At 29.5% G+C, this 22,420-nt stretch overlaps 2 protein-coding genes across 2 annotated transcripts; both read right to left on the bottom strand.

Annotated features, from left to right (window-relative positions):
- Positions 1–4,842: 4,842 nt before the first annotated feature.
- On the bottom strand, positions 4,843–9,007 carry LOC109816288 (laccase-4). The gene is made up of 6 exons (XM_020381235.3): positions 8,836–9,007; positions 8,120–8,271; positions 7,769–8,013; positions 7,315–7,443; positions 5,606–6,529; positions 4,843–5,320 (listed from the first exon to the last, which is right to left on the bottom strand). The coding sequence occupies exons 1-6, from the start codon at positions 8,926–8,928 to the stop codon at positions 5,190–5,192; spliced, it is 1,674 nt and encodes a 557-aa protein (XP_020236824.1). The 5' UTR covers positions 8,929–9,007; the 3' UTR covers positions 4,843–5,189.
- A 6,142-nt stretch (positions 9,008–15,149) lies between these two features.
- LOC109816273 (polygalacturonase) lies at positions 15,150–16,701 on the bottom strand. The gene is made up of 4 exons (XM_020381207.3): positions 16,576–16,701; positions 16,147–16,461; positions 15,520–16,038; positions 15,150–15,368 (listed from the first exon to the last, which is right to left on the bottom strand). The coding sequence occupies exons 1-4, from the start codon at positions 16,699–16,701 to the stop codon at positions 15,150–15,152; spliced, it is 1,179 nt and encodes a 392-aa protein (XP_020236796.1).
- Between the last annotated feature and the right edge of the window lie 5,719 nt (positions 16,702–22,420).

Genomic DNA, 22,420 nt, shown 5'->3' with positions numbered 1-22,420 from the left:
GCGTGAATATACGTAACAAAATCAAACAAAAACAAATTTGTTATATGAAGTTGTTAAAAATTTTCCATTTAAATACCAGTAATGGTGTTGTTGGGCCCATTATCATTTTAAACTAAATACAGCATAACATCATCAAATATTCCTTTTAAGCAGTAGACATATAATTATTGAATAAAACATAATTTCCATGATGCCATTTTACACCTTTCCTTTTTATATATATATCTTTACAAAGTGGAGATGATTTTAATGGAAATTTCTAAATATGTCAGAGTCCTTTAATTTTTATTATTTATAAATATGTATTTATATACTCAGTGATTAACTTTTTAATCTTATTTTATTCTTTTGTTTAAAATGGATATGGAAACAAAGTAGGAAATGATCATATCAATTAATGAGATAAAATTTCCCAACTGATTCAATATTTTGTCAAAACCATGCGTTATAAGCAATATTTCCTTATGTCTATTTATGTAATTTAAATAATTTTTTTAGTAAAGCATATTGTAATGCAAAATAAAAAAAATGATTATAATTACAAAATCATCGCAATAATAAGTTAATAACTATGGATGATTGATTATACTTAATAATGTAATATGAATTAGATCAGCAATGATATATAAATTCGTATATATTTCTTGGAAATTTTAAGATATTTTTAAGAAGGAATAAATTAGAATTCATTAGATAACAAGCAACAAGAAAGATTGTATTTCATTTGAATCGATCAATGATTGAAATGAAAAATAGTATCTTTAATCATTTTGTAATCTACGTGTCTGTTTCGGTAAACATTTTCAAAAAATACTTCAAAAAGATAATAGAAAGACAAATAAAAATAATTTTTCATAAACTAAAATTATTTTATATGTAAATTAATTTGTAGAAATTATCTTCTTAAAAATTTGTTTTTAATTTATGGAAAAATAGTTCTTTAATTTTTTTTCCTCCTAAAAATATTTATGAAAAAATTTATCCATACAAATTATAAATTATGCAGTGAAACAAAAATTTACTCAATGTTTATTTCATATTGAATAAAACTAGCTTAATCAACTAAAAACTTATACGTTATAATTTAGGAACTGAAAAAATAGAAGTTATAAGTCAATTGATTAATTTGAAAGTATTTGATAATTGATTAATAAATGCAAAATAATATAAAATAATTTTTATAATGAAAGTGAGAGAATATATAACAAGATAAAGAAAAGAGTTTTCAAATTAAAAGAATGAAAAAATTCAAGTAAATTAACAAAAATAAAGAAATAAAAAAATATTAAGAGTTTATAAACTCTAAGTTGTTTCAATTAACTTATAAAAAATAAATTATAAGCGTTTGATTAAAATAAGTTATCATGTTAAATAAATTTATTTTTGATGAAATTAACTTATAAGTTAGTCAAATGAAGTTCTATGCATACGTGTTCCGATAAATTACTGAAATTAATGCTAAATGGAATTTGAGATCATCTAAGATATTATAACTGTAATTTTATTCTTAGATTGATAGTTAAGGATTAAATATAATTAATTGAATTTTTTTCTTAGCATCAAAGGGATTGAACTTGTTCTATTCTTGTTAATGCAAACTTTACTAATTAACTTTATGATACGTCGTGTGTTGAATTGACCATTATTGCATAGAGGATAAGTTGGAAAAATTGATCTTTTTTCATATATTGATATCTTCCAAATTAAATCATCAAAGAATCAAAAGATAGCTACCTTATTATTTCTTAGTTAATTATATTCAATATTATTTTTTAGTTACTCCATTATTGTGGTTAAATGAAATAAAAACAAATTGTGAGAATTAATAATCAATACACAATCCTTCATGAGACAATAATATTATTCTTTTCTACTCTCCAATAATCACAACATACAATAAGCAACTAAATTGAAACGCCAAAAGTATAAAAGTTTGGCAAAATTTTAAAATTAAACATTATATTTTTTCTACTATATATATAAATAGTTATATATATATATATATATTATTAATTGTTGTAATGTATTGCATCTGTATGAGCTCATGTTGTCCCCTAGAGGTCCTGTAGGGACAGGCATGGGCAGTTGTTGGAAATGAAATTAGTGACTCCATGTGCATACATTTAAATAATAAAATAAAATATAAAAGTTTAAAGCAACTTAAATAAATAAGTATGTGGATTTTTGCATAAGTCCCACTAAATCGTTTCCATAAATGGAAAGATTCCCTAGTAAAAGTCAAAAGAAAAAGTCAGAAAATTGTGCATGATTAGGGTCTAGATTAGATCATTTCTTCTAACCAAATAAGTAATAACTATCAAATTAACACTTTAAAGAATTCTTTCAAAGAAGGAAATGTACACTAACGATTATTTATTTAAATTTAATTAATCACATGCTACTATTGAATATATGTTTTTATTTGAATAGAAATATTTTGTAAACTTAATAAATTACTTTTAAATGGAACATAAATAAAATATAATTTTTTATTTATAAGAAAAGTCCAATTAGAGTACACTCACAAGCAAGTATGCAAATCCAGCCAAGAATTCGTCTACACCTAACTCCTGTGAACAACACACCAACTCAATGCTTATCTTTTCTTCAAGTATTCTTTTATCAAATAATTGTAAATAATGACCAAAATTTTATTTAATAAAATGTCTCTTGTTAAATTAGTGACGAGAGAAAAAACGTGACCCTATATATTTTAAATGAAAGTGAGGTTAATAATACAAATTTTAAATTTAGCAGAGGCATTTGTGTCCACAACGTGGATCTGTTGCTAATGGTACGATAGTTGAAGCATGCAAACAGAAGTGTTTAATAAAATAGTTCATTTGGTTGTAAAAAAATGTTTTATTAACTTTAATATTTTTTAGATGCTATTTAAAGTAACTATTTACTTTATAATTCATAATTTATCATTATTAGTATTATTATAACATTTTAATAGTTTTCAATATTATACTATTTTTATTCAATCATTAAACTATTTTTTTAAACTATCAAATTGTAGAAATCATCAATTAAATTTGTTTGTGATGCAACATAGAAAAACAAAAAAAATATATTATATTTTAATTTAATTTTACTAGCTGGATCCATGATTTCGCATGATGAGATTTTAGACATGTTATAAAACAAGGGAAAAGTCCCATATGGGAGAGGCAAACACTACAGTCAAACTGACAAGTTCAATCATATTTATTGGAAACAAGAAAATAAGATCAAAGTGTGGGTCTACAGCAAGAAACTTTAAAGGATCAAGAAAGAGATTGAAATTAAATTGAAGGGGTTGGGAAGACTCAACAAATGACAAATTGCCAATGTTAATTAGTCTTGTTAGGGCTTAATTATGATGGTTGAACTCATGATAATTCACTTTGTTCTTTCAATTGTCACACATAGTGTTTGGGTTAAATCAAATTTTACAAATAAATTAAAATGGGTAGTTGTTATATATACCAATAACAAAAGAGATTATTCCATTTGACATCCACAATTTTTATATCTATTTTAATTTTAATAATTATTAAAAAAATGTCTCTAAAAATTTCTATAAAAATTAAAACAATAAAAATTTATACTAATAATAAAAGGAATTACTCTATTTAGTATCCACAATTCCTATTTCTATTTTACTTTTAATAATTGTTTAAAAAAAATGCCAAAAACACCTATAAACATTACAATAGTAAAAATTGCCATAAAAAATTGTTATTTTCTTTGTTTTACGCGAAGACGTACACAAATTAAATTACCTTTATCTCTATTTGTTAAAATAAAGCTATTAAATAGCTTACCTAAATAAATTATACATATTCTTTTTTATAACAAAAACAAGTTTATAAGTAACTTCTTTCTTTCTTTTTGGTAAAGTTATAAGTAACTTCTTAAAACAACGGAGTTGGTGTTTTTTTTATTTTTTTTTTATTATTTTTTTAAATATTTAGATGTCTTAGGTCCAATGAAGGGATTGGGCCCATATATGCATAAATCCTCTCACAGAATCGTCATGGGCTATTTAAGCATTACATAAAAACACCTATTTAAGCATAAATTTGAAATCAATATTTTAGAGGACTAACACTTACTACTAAACACAATCCTATTGGTGAATGAAAGATAATTTAATAAAATAAAGTTATTCTTATAATTGTTTTTTGGAGAATATACTTTCTTTTAATTAAGGTTATTTTAATAATTATTGTTACAAATAATTATTTTTTTAAAAAAATAACTCAAGATCCAAATCAGTGATATGTGAATTTCGACATTATCTGCTTCTAGGCCAACTGGCAGTCCAATATTAGAGCATCTCAAATTCAAACAATGTCCAATAATTATCACTTTACATGACTAATAAATGAAAGATGACAGTCCTTTATCATCTTTGTGATATCACCATAATTTTTCCATTACTGAGACATAGCCAGCTAAAGTTATAGAAAAGGGGAAAAAAGAAAAACCACATAGCTACTTCACAGGGCAAAGAGTATACCAATTTAAAATTAATAATTAATGGTGTGTTTGAAAAAGTTAAGTCAATTCAACTGAAAGTTAAAAAATAAAATAAAAATTACATTCATAAACTTTTTTTTTTTTTTATATTTATTGTAACGTGTGTTTTTCTGTTGAATATACTTTTAAATCGGTATGTAAACATATACTAAATCATCTTTTTGCACATAACAAAGAAGCATCTATATGAAGATTTTCCCATGGAACTATGCTTTTGATCATGTATATGAAAAATCAATTTTCGCACGCTTCAATCAAATTGCTTGTATAATCAGTGGTGGAACTTTTGTAGTACCAATAAACAAGTCACAGAACTTCTGATCCAAGAACGCAAGGCAAGACATTTTGAACATCCTGCAAATTTTGATTCACACTGTATATATAATTACATGAAGCCAAAACTACTTTTCAAGAAGGTGAGAGATGAGAAGTACAAATAATGCAAAAAATGAAAAAATTACGGGGAATAAACATAGAAAGTGAAGATATGTTAATTAATTGGTCTTATTCTCCTATTGCAAATTATACTTTTTATTTGCTCCAAGAAAATCTTGTTATTAGCCTTGATGATGGTGGTTCACTCCCTTTGGAAAGTATATTTTCTTTACATGTTTCCTCCACTTCTTCCTTAAGCAAAGATTGTATATTATATTAGTCCTCTCTCAGCACCTCGGAAGATCACTTGGTGGTGGTAGTAGAGACTCATTTGGTCCTTTACCATTGTCCACCACAAATGCCATCTTCAATCCCCATGTTGTATGAATTTCCAAATGGCAATGCATAAACCAAACACCTAACCAAATCAACAAGAAAACATTTAATAAAAAAATGTGACATGCATGCAAATGACTTTTAATTTTTCTGTAAATATTAATGTTTAATGATTATGTACTATCAATGTAAAATAATTTTATATTATCAATTAATAAAAAATTATTATTGATATGATTTTTAATATAATTATTATAAATTAATAAACTTATTTGTAATTGAATGATAATATAAAATAGTGTATAGTATTTTTTTTCTAAATATTATAGCATCATAGTTTCATACACAATTAAATTGACAACTTCACCTGGATTATCAGCCCTGAATCTGATTGCAGTCCACCCTCCAGATGGAACACCAACAGTATTTCTCTCCACAGGATCCACAAGGTTAAACTTTTTGGTGTCCCTTTTGGGGTTAAAATTTCCTTGTCCCCTACCTACCACAAAGAAGTTGAATCCATGGAGGTGAATGGGATGGTTCTCTGGTGTTATCATTCCAGTGTCTTGCAAGACTAATTGAACTGTGGAGTTGTATGCGAGTCTATAGACCCTTGTCCCTCTAGTAGTCCTCAAATTTGTTGGTTGTTGAGTCCCTGTGAAGTCATACACCACTGGAGGCTTTCCAGGAAAATCATCAGCGAAAACACCACTTATGTTGAAGAAATGTGCTTGGAGGAGAGAAACCTTAGGCATCACAAAGGTCACATTGTTGATAGCTGCAACCACCCTACTACCATTGACACAAGTGGCACAAGGGTTGACTCCAAGGCTAACAGTGAAGAACAAGGAATGGTCAACCTTTTGGGGGACTCTAGCAGGGTACTTTTTGGAGTTTAGGCTTCTGAGGGAGTCAGTGAAGCTGGTGGCAACTGGTGTGGCATTTTTGGGAGGTAGAGAAGTGAGGGTGGTGATGGTGGAACCAAGTGAACCTGAATAATGTAATGTGGCAGTGGCAGTCACATTGTCCACTGCAATAGGAGAGTCCATGAAAGGAGCGGCTGCTACCAAGTATTTTCCAGTGCCACGATTGGCTTTTAGAAGCACATTTGTAGTTTGGCCAGGTGCTATAACTATGGTGTTAGTTTTGAGAGGCTTTGTGTAGACAGCATCAACCTCAACCACAGTGAGTTGGTGGCCAGCAATTTTAAAGAACAACTCTTCATTAAGTGCAGCATTGATGATTCTCAGCAAGTATGTGTTTCCTGGTTGAACTTGGAGTTTGTATCCCCCTGCATAGTGGAAATTACTATCAGCCTCTATAGTGAAAATGTTCTCAACTTGTCTTCATTAGTGAAAATATTCTCACCTTTATATGTTTATACAAAAACAAAATATTAATAACTTGTCATTTTAGTATTTCCTTCGTTTTTTATTCATAGTCGTTTTTTTAGAATTTGTCGGTTTTTTTCATTGTTATTTTACTAAAATCAATGACTTATTAATTTTTTTTTTCTCATTTTTACCCTTGATAATTAATGTATGTTTATTAAACAACGTGTCTATTTATTTCTAATGTCTACCTATTTTTTCTCCAATTACCTATGTAAAGTTAATGTTGTATTTAAAAAGACAATATATTTCCAACGAAATACTATAAAAAAATAGAGGGTAGAATAGGAAAGTAAGTAATAAATATTTTTGAAAACTAAAATATCAATCATTTCTTTAAGTCTCGTGCAAAACCTTAAACGACTATGAATAAAAAACGGAGGGAGTATTTGTTAATGACAAACCAAACATATTCTATCTGAATTTCTTTTCCATCTTGTGCTTGGACTAATTATATTAAGAGTTAATCATCTATACATTGCCAGTGTAAAGTTTTTTACACTGACAACCAATCATATTTTTTAAATTATTTTATTTTATTTTATTTTTAGTTCATTAAATAAGCAAATGATATGACACTATTAAAGAATATGATTGGTTGCCAATGTAAAAATATTTTATACTGACAATGTATAAGTGATTAACCCTTATATTAAATGCCAAAGGCTTGGTTCATGGATTTTACCTTGTGATGCACAATGTTGAACAGGTCCTGGATGACCATTAATTGTGTGGGCATCAGAAACATTTGGAGCCAAGCCAGATTTCAAAGCTTCATTTATTATTGCTTCAGTATCCGATTTCCACCATTCACCTAAGCCAAATTGAAATGTTGAAATAGTGAAGTTAATGCATTGCACTAATTATGTAATCTAGTTTCATGAGGAAACAATTTACTATTTTCTTTTCTCTAATTCATGACTAGACATTTAAAAGTTGGAATAAATGCATTCACAATATATTGAGTTTTTAAGTTATTATCCAATTACAATTTACCACAGGTAAGTTTTTTAACTTTTATACTAACCAACTTAAATATCATAATCATGATGATTTTTTTTACTTAGTAGACAATATGATAGTGTATAAAAGCTAAACTGTATAGAGATAAATAAAGGAAAAAAGGTAGGGGAACTGACTTAATATGATAACTTTTTCCACTTGGGGTTTGGGAAAAGGGTAAGGAACTCCAAGCTTAGGTAAAATGACCAAGGCACCATGCAAAGTTGACCTAAGCCAGAGGATATGTGCATGCCACCAAAGTGTCCCTCTCTGTCCTGTGAGGGTGAAGTTGTACACAAAGACCTGGCCCGGTTGAATTGGACATTGGGTTATGTAAGCAGGCCCATCGGCCCAACCCGTCCGCAATTGTCTCACCCCATGCCTATTCAATTTTAATTCATCATCAAATTAAACAATAAATTAGTAAAACACAAAGAATAAAAAAAATTAATCAAGGTCAGAGTATATAATAATTCTAGCACACCCACCAGTGGATGCTAACATTGTATTTGACATGGTTAACCACCTTTACCAAAACAGTGTCATCTTCCCTGGCATAAATGGTGGGGCCAGGGAACTTCCCATTTACGGTTACTATGGGCTTGGTTGAACACATTCTTGTGACATTCTTCACCACCACCTGTGCAGAACATTAACCAATTAATAGCCACCATGCATCACATATACATTCTTGACCAACAAGAAGAATAATAAAGTGTAACTGCATGTCTGGGACACATCTACCAAACTTGAGTGCCTTGCATTTCTCAACAACATACCTCTAGCACTTTGCTGTTTAATAAAGATATGCAGAGTCGTATGTTTTTAATAGGCACTAGCCTTGCCTGATTGAACAATTTTGAAGATTGTTTTACAATTCGAAGTTACTTAGTTCTTCTCAGTGGACAAGTCTATTCAATTGAATGCATTCTAACTAATTAAATAAATATAAAGTTTAATTGTAAGACATAAGTTCGATACATGAATATTTACTACATGTAATCTTATGACTAATAGCTAGAACATAAGCATGCATGCTTTTGGAACAGTTACATCATTTATTCACATGCTAGCTGTTTCTTGTTATTATTTTACTTATCTCTCCAATATCATGAAATGAACAACAAACTTGATTATTCTATAATGCTAGCATGGCATGATAACTAAACTGAGAATGTAATGTAATGTAATGCAATGCACCTACGTTGAACTTGTAGTGGCGAACCATGGCTTCCACCGAAAGAGGAAGCATGCAAGCTGCTAGAAGAAGTATGATTCTAATCCACATCATGGCCATGAACACCTCCTTGAGTTGTCTCTGCTTCCACACAAAGCACAGTTGTGTTACTTTGTGGAATGCACAATGCAAAGCGAGTATGAGAGGAGAAGCTTATAAAGAGGTATTCTCTGTTGTCATGTCCTTTTAATCAGTTGGTTGAAGAAATACTTAGGACATTCTAAGTGCAATAAAATAATGTAAATTGTATACACCAGAAGACAAAAAGAAGCTGGCCAGAAAGTTGTATTATTTTTCTTGTGTATCACATAAAGTAACTAAGATACCTTTTGAAGCTAAGATAGTTGAGTTTCTGGGTAATGTTTTTTATTTTTATTTTTTATTTTGTGATGGACTAGGTGGTCACATCAGATACTGGGTTTGGTCTAACCATATTGGTGAAGTACAACGATTCTTAGCTAACATGCCAATTGGTGGAATGGATACACGCTGATTAAGTCAAGGAGATGATATATACGCCACAACAAATTAAGAAACTCTTGAATATAAAACAACTTTACCTTTATGTTAGTCATTGGAGATTTTGCTTTGGTTGTTAGAAACTTAATTTATCACAAAGAGGTTCCACCTTCACCTTGAACCATTGATGTACGGAATGGAAATTCAGTTAAATTTTGCTTCTCTTTTAAATGGGTAAAAACCAAAAAATTGTATAATTATGAATGTGCTGTTTGGAAATATGTAGAAAAAGCAAAAAAATCACGATTTAGATGTATGGTTATTAGCTTCTTAAAATCACGTCCATCAAGATGTGACACAACTATGCTGGTAATTAATTTGCTTTATTCCAAGTGGGTAAACGAGAGGTTCTAGGTTAAGTTGTGTCACATGAACTATAAATGATTAAACTTTTTTTATATCAATTTAATAGTGAAAATCTTATGTTCGAATCTTACTATTGTAATTGTAATTTTTATAATTTTTTTTACTAATATGTAACTAGTCCAATTAAAATTAAGTTAAATTTTTTAAAATAAAGTCTTAAGTTTGAATTCTATATATAAAAAATATACATAGTCGTGATCAATCAATTATTTTTTGACAAATATAAAATTAGTAAATACTTTGTATAGTAAAAAAATGATAAAAACCTTTGAAAAAATGGAACTTGCAAGAGATTTTCCGATTCTAGATAAATCGGTCAAACAGACCTTGGACATCACTCTAAGTAACGAGTTATCCTGAACATTTGAAACTGTCACATAATGGCACATAAATAATTGTTTGAATAACCAATCCAAGTCTATCTGTTTGAATTTTTTTTGCCAATGTAAATCAATCCAAGTTAGGCACACTTGCCAAACCACTTTTATTTGAAACAAATTTTGAACAGACATCCAATAACTTTTGATAACAAAATGGCATTTTTTAAAAGGCAAAATTGAAATAATAACTCTTAAGTTGAAAACAAAGAATTAAAAGCATGTCTTAAATAAAGTTAATTATGTCACATATTCTGGATCAACTGTCATAATTTGATGGATTTACCCTCTCTCTGTTTTATTTTTGTTTGGAACAAGAAGTGGTTTTACCATGTTTAAGGTGGTGGGTGGCACAAGTGCTTAGGGTGTTAATGTTAGCCCAACAAAAAATTATTGGTGAAGAATGATTTTCAGAAATTGCTGGCAGTGGGAGATTATTAGATGAAAAGAAGTTTCTTTCCTTAGAGGAGTTGGTAGCAGTTCATCTCATTAAACAACTAATCTTCATGCTTACCACTGTCTTATACATATTTTCATTTCTTAATTCAAATTTCTGCACGTTTTTCTCTAGCCCTCTTGCCACCACTCTACCTATATAGTATAATAAATGATAAATTTATAAACTTTTTAATAGCTACCTTAAAAATTATATTAGCAGTGATTTTTAATTGATGGATAATATAAAAAAATTATACTAATAACACATAGTGATTAAACTTAAATAAATAAATAATATGTATTGAATTTAGTTTTTTTTTTTTTTTTTCATTGTGAAGTCAAGGGTGAAAACCCCAAGCACAGAACTAGAAGAATGTAGTGCAGTTGTTGACGTATTTTGTAAACACAAATTGATAGTTGGTTAGGTTTATAAACGTAAGTCCTTTTTAAAGAAAAATGTAATGTAATGTATGACATAATGCTTTGTGTAATAATCACCCAAAAAAAGTTTCATGTATGTGTACATAAGCGTGAATATTCTTCTCAAATTATAATGCATGTTTACATAATACTCGTTGGATTATTGTGATGTCGTGACGTAATTTCTTAAGAAATATTTTTATACTCTTAATTAACTATTGATATCCTACTAGTTAGCAAGCTTAACAACATTAAATTCCGATTTTACATTTAGCAACAATAAAAAAAAAATTTCGCCCCTCGGTTCAACTTATACATTTTAGGGGTGTCTTTATTTCACTTTTACAAATTGAGCAAATGCTCAAATGCACTATTACAAGTATTATATAAGAAAAATTGATATTATTTTTTTTTCCAGTTCGATCTTTTAAACACTTTTTTTTAACATTGTGGTCATTTATTTTTATATTTTTTTTCACTTTAAATTTGATTAATTGACATAATCCATACAATATTACAAATATTTACGAGACATGATTTTTGTTGGACAAACAATATTTTAATATAGACAAAAATCAAATATGTACACTAGATCAACTTCTTATGTCACAGGACAAGTTTTACAATTGTTAGACAAAGATGCTTGATAATAATAACATGGATTATTATAATGCTAAAAAAAATAAGGGGTACTTATAAAAATTTCAAGAAATCATAGACTTATCAATATAATTTACTTTAATATTAGTGTTAATAAAAAACTCAAATGATAATAATTACCATGATTAAGATATATATCAATACATCAATATGTTCTTGAATTTTTATTTTATTTTAAAAATAAGTCTCGAAACTATAAAAATTGTTATTTAATTCCTTTTTTTTTTAATGTTTATAATTACCGCACCCCCAATATAGCATTATCATCTATTCTAATAAGACATAGTGTTTCATCTGTTAAACGCCTTCATGATATATAAAAGCTTTCCTTAAAAATTATAGTTTTTGTTTGTTGTAACTAAAATTTTTAATAAACCTGATTAGGACCTGATTTGTCCTTCGATCAAACAAAGAATTCAAAACCACATCAATTTCACAATGTTTAATAATATAAATGTGTCGGTAGAAATGAATTTAGCAAATAGTGCTTCATCTTTCATCAAAGTACTCTTCCTTCATATAAAAATTATTCTCAAAATCATGTCATTAAACACGTGTTGTCCTGCTTTCCTCTTTTAAATATTTTTTTTATAACTATTTAATGTAACAAAAAAAAAAGAATTGTTTAAAGGACTTTTTAAAAAACTTTTTTAGTTAAAAAAAATCCTGCGAATTTTAAAAGACTTTGCAGGATTTTCATGACTTTTAAGATTTTGTAGGATTTTACAAGACTTAAAATCAGGATTTTAATGGATTCTGCAAGACTTTTAAATAAGAATTTTAATGGATTCTGTGAGATTTTGTGGAGTTTTGGCATTTGATAAGATTTAAAAAAAAATTCATACATTCAAATTTAAAAAGAGTCAAAAACAAAAATAATAAAAAAATAATAGTCTAGATAAATAATAATAATAATTCTCCATAATATCTTATCCTCTTTTTATATAAAGGAACAAATTCAACTACATAGAATAAAATAAAGCAAGTCAATTAAAGAGAACGAACAGAAAAATAGAGCAAGTCAATGACACTATCATTTACATATCAGAGTTTCACAAAATAGGGGAATGGGATGAGAACAGTACTACAATATTATATATGAGCAATGAACAATAGTGTAGTATTATTAGTAGAGAAAAAATGGAGAAGACAGGAGCATAGAAAAAAAAAAGATAAAAAAACTCAATTGAAAATTCTTGAAACACTTGAAAAATCACTTCAAACAATCCTTCAAAATCCGATGGGTTTGGATGGAATTGTTTTATGAATCTGGTATTTATAGATAATACTAGAAAGTCCTTCAAAATCTCTCACACACAACAATCCTTTAAAATCCTTATATTTTGAATACCAATAGATTGTTTTTAAGTTGTAAAAAATCTCAAATGAATACCAGTGAATTTTAATGGGCTCTTTAAAAAATCTTGAAAATCCAGATTGAATACCACTGAATTGTTTTTAAGTGACATAAAATCCTGATTGAATACTAATGGACTTTTTTACTCAAAAAAAAGTCTTTTAAAATCTTACGAAATTCTAAACCAATACACCCCCTAAGAAATATGGAGAACAAAGAAAATAATAAGAAAAAAAATCATGTTATGAACATATAATCATCATTTAAATTTAATGTAAAAAGTTACATGGTAATTCTAAAAGTTACCATTAATATAAAAAGGATTTATTATAAAGACATAAATGCATAATAGGCCTTTGTTGATATAATTATGGGGATGAAATTCAAAAATTTATTCCCGATAGATAAATTTAGTATAAACCACAATAATTTATAGTATACAAAATCTTATATTAATTCTTAAAATTGGTTATATTAGTTCTCGTATGACACCAAAAATCCTTTAAAAAGATCAATAATATAATTAATGTTTGTGATTTGTTGAAATTAATTTTAGCGATCAATTCTTTATTTATATCATGATTTTGATAGAGAAATTTTAGTTGTTATATTAATTGTTATTTATATAAATATAATAGCATTCTTAGAATAATAGGTTCATTTAAAGATATATCATGTGATTGATTATGAGATTCTTTGAATAAAAAATATTATTCTTAAATTATCCATAGTCAAATATTATTTTTAACTAAAACGATAATAACACATTGAAGTTATTATATAAGTTGATTATGATGACCATATCTCTTAAGTATGGAAATATTAAGTTATACATATAAGTATAAATATTGAGAGTAAATATTTATAGTGGATTGACCAATTATGAGAAGATTTTATAATACATTATGTGAGTGTCATAACTCAAACATTTCTCATGACAATCATAATAGAGTAGTCATTTGACCTGAAGTCGCTACGATTTCTACATGTAGATATTTTAGGCTTTGATGCTATCAAACATTTCTATAACAATATGACTAAAAAGATAATTAATTGATTATGTAATAAATCATGTGAGGAATGTGAGTGATGTAGAAATGATTCATCTCTCCTGCATTACAGGAGTTGTGTCTTGGGTCTCTTGATAGAGTGAGATGTGAATTATGTGTAACCATACAAGAATGAGTTAGTATTGGACGATATTGAGTCTATTCATGATTAAATGTCTATTTGGATATTGAGAAACATATTATTGAACTTAACGAAATGACACTCTTATATCTTGTGTTCAAGCAAGACATGAATGAAGGAATAAATTACCCTACAATGATTGTGATCGTAGAAGGTTAAAATTGGATTACCAATTTATTCTCTTTAATTGGATGACAATGACGCAATAGTAGATACCAATCTTTGTTTATAATGTTTGATATATTGATATTTAAATATTGCTGTCAATTAAAGGATACCTATGAGGTCACACACATAGGTTAAATGTTTGGAGAAAAGTCATTAAATTAAGTAATATTTAATTTAAGATCAATTAATTAAATATGTTTCAATTAATTGACAACACATTTAATTAAATATAACTTAATTAAATGAACAAGATATTAAAGTTGTATTGGACAAATCCAATTAAGAAGTAAATAAGGTCAACAACAATCTATTAATAGGTAGGTTGACCTAGAGAGAGTCTCACAAGATTTTGTATCATCTCATAAGATCCTAATTTTATCCACATGTGTCTAACACGAAAACTCTACTTTTATGTTTCTTGTGTGGACTAAGTAGAGACATCATATTCTTTTGTGTGTGATGATCTAAAAGAAGGTATTCATCCTTCAAACCACACAGAAGATTTTTTAGAATAATATAAAGCGCATTATAAAAGTAAAACCTTGAAACCATAACATGGTTCTTGGCAATATGATCTATGGGTAGGGATTGTTCCGATTATGAGATTCCTTTTACTAAAAAAATTGATTATAAAATATCCATGAAACTCCAACAAAATTAAGGTGAGATTTTTATATTCTTAAGGATTGGTATGCTTGCCATTGAAATTTTGGGGACGAAATACAGTGTTTACTCAAATTAAATGGTAGTCTGTACATGGTAGAGCCTAGCTAGCATACATCCATCTAAGTAGTACAAGTTGGTGCATTTCTTCCCATTATGGGTTTGACATTCTTACATTTTGCAATTGCAGTAATTCCATTAAATCTTAGATCTATGTCTCCAAGTTCCACAGTCTCACATGGAACATCACTACTACAAATAAGAGCTACTCCTTCTTGAGTTGCAGAAGTTCCTCTAATGTTTTTGAAGGAAACTTTGCTTATCTTTATTTTTGATGGACTCTGCCATGGAAACCAACAATCACGAAAGTTAGAAGTAAATCAACAATATTTTTTTCAAAGTCATACATTTATGTGCATATTTATAATAGTCAATATTATATTTAAGTAAAATTGATCTTTGACTATTTATTGATAACTTTGTGTTAGATACCTGTTTTGAGCATTGATTCCATGGACAATACTCTTGATCTATAATTACAGGGTTGGTGACATTAATCATCGTGATATCTTCAAAATGCAAATCAGTCGCAAAAGAAGTTATTGGGGTACCAGGCCAAGTCTTGATCCTTAAACCATTATTTGTGTTCTTCAGTGTGCAATTCTTGACAGCAAAATCCTCTACAGGCTCTTCATTTGAATATTTTCCTAAGCTTCCAACACTAATACCATGTCCAGGTCCACATGTTACATTCATGATAGTGACTTCTTTGCTTCCATCACCCAGAGATACGCAATCATCCCCAGTACCAATTTCTGAGTTAGTAATCTTCACTTGAATTGATCTCCCAATGTGAATTCCATCAGTATTAGGACTATATGCAGGTGCACTAATTTTAAAGTTTGTAAACGTAATGTTCTTGCAGCCAAAAACATTCACATGAAAATATTTGCTGTCCTTGGAAGTTATGTCCCGAATCACTGAATTATTAACAAAACCAAAGCCAAAATTCTGTGGAAAATATTGTCAAAAGTACACAATTTGTTTATTATTTGGCGAAAATGCATTAACATATACTAATTGCAACACATATTAAGAAAAATACTTTATTATATTTACCATAGCGAGCTTTCTGCAATTCATCATATTTGATGCACAATTATTTTGTTCCCAAGCCATTTTGCCTCGACCATGAAAAGTTCCCTTACCAGATAAGGTTAAGAAATTAATATATCCAAATCTAATCCATTGATCTTGTCCATTGAGATGAAATGGGTTTTTTGGAGCTATAAGTATCCCATTAACTCGAATCTCAATAGGAGCCATGCAAGGTCCATTAAAATCTATTTGGTTCAACTTGTATTTACCACTAGGAACCAAAATTTTGCTTGGAGTCATTGAGGCACATGCATCCTTCCAAGCACTTTGTAAAGCCTTAAGAAAACGTCAAACAAGAAATTAGGAAAAATCAAGACACTATATCCAACTTATAACTCTTATTTTTTACATTTTACATAGACATTTTTTCTCTCAATAATATGATCTTACCTTAGTTATATCTCCATTAGGTGTTGCACCATATTTTCTTATATCGAAAAGGCCGGTTTGAGCTCTGACATTGGAAGCTAGTAATAACAACAAAGCTAATATGTTGATACTTTGTTGAGCATCCATTTTCATCTTCCTTTGCTCTCTCTCTCTATGCCTTCTCTCAATTCTTTAGTGCAAATGTGATTTGTGGAATTTTATGGCACAAACCTATATTTATTGTAGTGGAAACATTGTTAAGGACACTAACAGATCAAACAAATTTTAATCTAATTAATTACGAATATTGTTGTGACAAGTTAGATTTGGGTAACATTTTGAGGACCACACAAAACAATGAAAACAATGACATCTTAGTCCACCCATTGTCTCAATCATAAACTTATCACAAGTAGGAAAAACTGAATAACGCAATTTGGCTGAAATTTTATACTATTATTAACTTTTTGTTTTGTTCTTAATTAACTAAATTAGCACGAGACTCATATTTTTTACGGGTTATTCTTGTTTTTACATAAACTTAAAATATATTTATTTATTACATTTTTTTTATTGTACCGTGTATATAAAAAGATAATGTCATTAGTTTCATATGGGTGAAAAAAATACATTATATCGGTTTACAAAATTAAGGAATCAAGTTAAATATTTTAATAATAAAATAATTAAAATAGATAAAATAAGAGAGAGAAAAATAAATATAGTTTAATTTTAAACGTCAAAGGATTTTTAATTGACTTTGTTTCAATTTTTTTTTTAAATCTGGGCTTTTAAATGTATCAAAGAAGTTTAAACTTTGGCTAGTGATAGCAAGAGAATAAACCATGTAGGAGTGGGTATGGGTTAAGAAGAAAGAAAAAAAAAATATACGTGCATCACCTATACATGAAATTGGAAATTTAGAAATCTTTAAACAGTAAAAAAAATGAAAAATAAGTATTACATTTGAATACCATGTTAACATAATAGTAAATAAATTTCTATGTGACAATATTCATTCAACATAAACTAAAAGAATTAATTATAACGACATTAGTAAGTGAAAAATTTAAATACAAGATTTTAAAATTATAAAAAAAAGAGTGTTTTTAACTATATAAACTTAATTAGAAAAGTTCTAAAACAAACTATAAAGACTTAATTAATTTTTAAAAAAAAAACTTAGGATTTATATATTAATTTAACCTATTTTAAATTACAAGATGGTCAAGTTACTAAATTTCAATGAAATTTTGTTTCCGGACAAATCTATAAATTTGGAGCAAGCTTTTTATGCTCACGTTAGGCCATTTAATTTTATTTATTTTTAACTCGTAGTAGACCAATAACTCAAAATAATACAAGTGTGAAGTGAAAATGATTTCATTAAAGTTTATTCTGACATACGACTAAACAAGCTTATACCAAATAATAAGTTTAGGGTGCAATAGGTATTTGTACACAAGCTAATAAACTATTAAACAAATAGGGTTAAGGTGCAAGTAGTTAGCACCTACTTATTGCTTAATAATCATCAAAGTATCATTCTCTCTCCTATTTTATGAATAAAAAAAATTTATCTATCAAAGTTATTTTATTTTATTTTTTTAACAACAATGTTATGTCAAAGTTAATATGCTACATTAATTAATATACCGTATGGTGCCGACTAGGACGAGCAATCCGAACGCTTTGTGTACCCGAACACGCCGAGTACCCGACACCGCCGACCCCACACGAACGTACGGAACTTATCGGTACGGTCGGCCAAGGTCAACGTCATTACCGGCTTAATTACAAGTAAATTAATTAGCATAAACTTCGGATCAGTCCCCTAATTTTCCGGGGCCCAACCCATAATCACGGCCCAACACGAACACCTATAAATAGAACTCCTGAGAGGTACGTAACTACTTTTGACCTACCGCATTTATTACGCCGAGTACTTACTTGAGCGTTGGAGTGTCTTTGCAGGCACCCCCCCTTTTCGCTTCGGACCACCCAGATTGAACGAGAAGACCGAGACCCAAGACCAGACCTACTACAACAAGGATAATTGGAGTGTGTATCCTAACACAGGAACAATTAACAATAAATTTATGTAATTAAAAAAGTGAAGATTGTAATGACTATCAAATTACCATAGCTATTTACAACTAAAAAATATAATACAATTATTTAAGATTATAATTTCTAAAAAATACATGTAATAATATATATGTATAAGGATAAAATCAATTACACGAGTAAATGTTTCTCAACAAAATTACAACATATCATATATATATATATAATAATTCATGTCGATTAAGTAACACTACAAAAAATCTACAAAAGTAACACCTAATTATACCACCATCCAACATGACTCAACCTTTGCCTTCGGCTTATCATTGTCTTACTAATATATAAATGTAATTATCGTAGTCCAACTATAAGGAAACATGCAAAAGTAAACTAGTATTCAAAAGAATAATCACTTGATAAGTATAGAAGTAAAAACAACTATGATACCAACATCATCATGTAAACCACACAACACAACATTTCATGGCTTACAACTTTAGCAACACAGCAACACCACCTCAACATGACATTCAACAACCTCTAAAAAGCAAACAACTTAGCCACATAGCAACAATTTCAACTTACACCACAACAATATAACTCATCAACAATTCAATATAGCATATGAATAACACTACAATCAATCATCATATGCATTACACCACAACTACATGTGCCATCACGAATTCAAATAAGAGATTTCTTACAACAAAGGTGAGTAATCTAAATGGCTTAACCATACTAAACCAACAACACAATTTTTTTACATTTGCTAGATCAATAACCAATTTGAATAAAAATCCACAATAACGTGATTTCTCGAATTTCGTCACTTAAATTAGGAAAGTCTAATATTTCTGTTAGGATAGAACAACTTGGATATGAGTCCACCACGCCGTTAGCATGCATAATTAAGTCTTCTATGAGATTAGTCCGCCGATTACACTTTGAATATTACGTCCTTCTAATACTTAATTGGGAATTTTGGCCCTCAATGTTGTACCTAACTCAATTTGGTCACTTTGTACATGTATGATTTGACATAGCCCTCATACAGATCAACATTAATCACTTTATAATTAGTATAACTTAATCTGACCCATATACTATGATCACGTATAAATGATATGACTTGACATTGTTCCCATACAACATCAATTAAGATCATAGGGAAACTCAACTATCCACTTCAAGAGTCGACTACTTAAGAAGGGTTTTTAACAACTAAACTCGTTGAGCACAACAATATCCTCATAATTGGATATCCAACTTTTTAAAACATTATCTCATATAGTCCTAAGTCAATCACCTCAACATAACTGAATGCCTTAAGTATTCTCAACAACATTGCCTCAACATTTCAATAATTTAATCATCAATATACATTATCCTGATCTACGTATAAATAACTAACAACATATATCAACATACAACATATGAGATATACAACTACTAGTACAAGTGCAACATCTTATCAACCAAACAACATTTTTCATAAGGCAACCCTAAGTCTGGCACCATTCTCCCCACGTCTAACGTCATTAAGATAAAGAGCTCTTGGGCTTACTCATGGTCGATGTCACTCAACCTGCGCCTGACATGAATAAGGAAGAGAGTCTTTTTGGCAATCACCTCTGGCAAGGCTAAACCCCACGTCCGACTCCATTTTAGGCAAAAAGTCTCAATCCGACTCACGCCTGATGTCACTCCATTAGTGTTAGGCATCATTCAAGCAAAGAGCTTCTGCCTTGATCATACTGGACACCACTCAATTAGGGCCCAATGTCACCAAGTCAGAGAACTCCAAGTACATCCACGCCTAGCCCCATTCAACCCATGCCCAATTATAGGTTACAAAGTGGAGCAACCCACCTAAAGCGATGGGGCATGTTAACCCACCAAAGAAGCGGGGTGGGGTGGGTTAGTCCACTAAAGGAAATGAGTTGAAAAATGCAATTAGCGATGGGTTGGCAGGTTAACCCACTTTAGTGAGTTGGTAGGTTAAAAATAGTGGATTGATAAGTTGACTCATCTTCAACCCACCCAATTTTTTTTCCAGATTTTTTTTATAGATTTCTGATTACATGCTTAGAAAATTATGTATACAAATCCTCTCATGCACATATTGTGTCTAGCTCCTTTGTAGCACAATTGTTGAGTGTTGGATTAGCTTAACGGTTGAGATTAAAAAGCTCTCAAAATAGTTTTTTTTAAGACAATTTACAAGTATGGAATGACTTCTTTCTTTATCTCTACTCTCTAAATCTCTACACTCAGTGCAATGTTAGTATTTAATAGTCTTCTTTTAGTGTCATAGTTACCTTAAACTAAATATTTTGTTTTTGGAATGTAAACAAAATAGGTTGTGTTAAACAAATAGAATATAAACTTAAATATGTTTTTATCTCTTAAATTTAAGGTCTTTTTAAAAAAAATTAAATTTAAAATTAATTTTTTTAGTCTCTATAATTTTTAAAAAAATTGTTTTACTCTCTTAGATCACAAATAATATATCTGAAAGTGACAAAATTAATTAGATCTAATGTAATATTTTCACTAACAAAATACTAATAAGCAAATTTTATGTGTTAGTAGTTGACAAATTTTTTAATAAAATTTAAGCATAAAAACTTAAAATAACAAATTACGATAGTTATTGTTGAGAATTCCGTTAAAACACTTTTGTTTTAATTTATAAATCAGTTAAATTCTATCAACAGTCTCAAACATGGCAAGTATACCGGCCGTTCAAGTAGTAAAAATATCGTATCCACATAGATTAGAAGGTAAAATAAGCATTTATTGACTATTCGTGACTAAAGAATAATTCCAATTTGTAGTTTGTCATGTGAATGTGAATTAAAGATCATGACTACTGGAATGAAAGCTATAAAAATATTTGTTTGAGAGTGGAAAAGGTTAGAAATGATATTGTGGTATTGTGAGGTTTTGGGGGTCAGATTTCACCAAACGTTAAACTAATGAATCCTTAATCTCTTGTTAAATTCATTGCTTAGTCAACCCAATAGTTTACTCAAACCTAATCCCTTAGAGCAAGAGCCTAGGTGCGGATATTGAATATCAATCCCTTGAGTACCCAATACCTACACCTGCATTATGAGCTAGGGTTTAAGACTACTAATGGGCCAAGCTCCATTCCTAGATACATTTCCCACTAGGCATTTGTTTCAGAGCTAGTTTCAAAGGTTATTTTCCAATACCCACGGAACCTATATCATGCAAGGAGAATCAATCCAAGGCAAGCATTAAGAATAGAAACAACACAACAATGAATGAACAACATATATATATATATATATCATTGAAAACGTGAGGATTACACTAGAATTCGTTGGTTACATCTAACCCCACAAAAAATGGGTAGAACCACTCAAAATGAGGGTAAAACAAAATAGAGATGAAGGGAGAAATGAAGAAACCGAAGGAAAGACCCACACACGAACAACTCCAAGCTCCGGGAATCCCTTCCACAGCTCCTAAAACTCGTCTAATGTGTGAATGGGGGTTTCTCCCCCGAAAATGGCTTCAAATACGAGCCAGGGAGATCAGATTAGGGTTTCGCGCCCGGCGTGTAAGTCTTCGCGCCCGACGCGGACTCTTCTGTGCACTTTCTGCCTCAGTGTAAGCCCGGCGCATTTTCCTTTTACGCCCGGCGCGATGTCTTCTAGAGAGTTTCAAGCACTCTCTGTCTCGACCACGCCCGGCGCGTGTATTCTCTCGCCCGGCGCCATGGCTTCCAGACTCTGTTCTTCTCAAGCCCGGCGCGAGTCATCTTGCA

Source organism: Cajanus cajan, chromosome 9, assembly GCF_000230855.2.
Source record: "Cajanus cajan strain Asha chromosome 9, NIPB_CcT2T_4, whole genome shotgun sequence".
NCBI lineage: Eukaryota > Viridiplantae > Streptophyta > Magnoliopsida > Fabales > Fabaceae > Cajanus > Cajanus cajan.
This window is presented reverse-complemented; position numbering and strand designations above follow the sequence as displayed.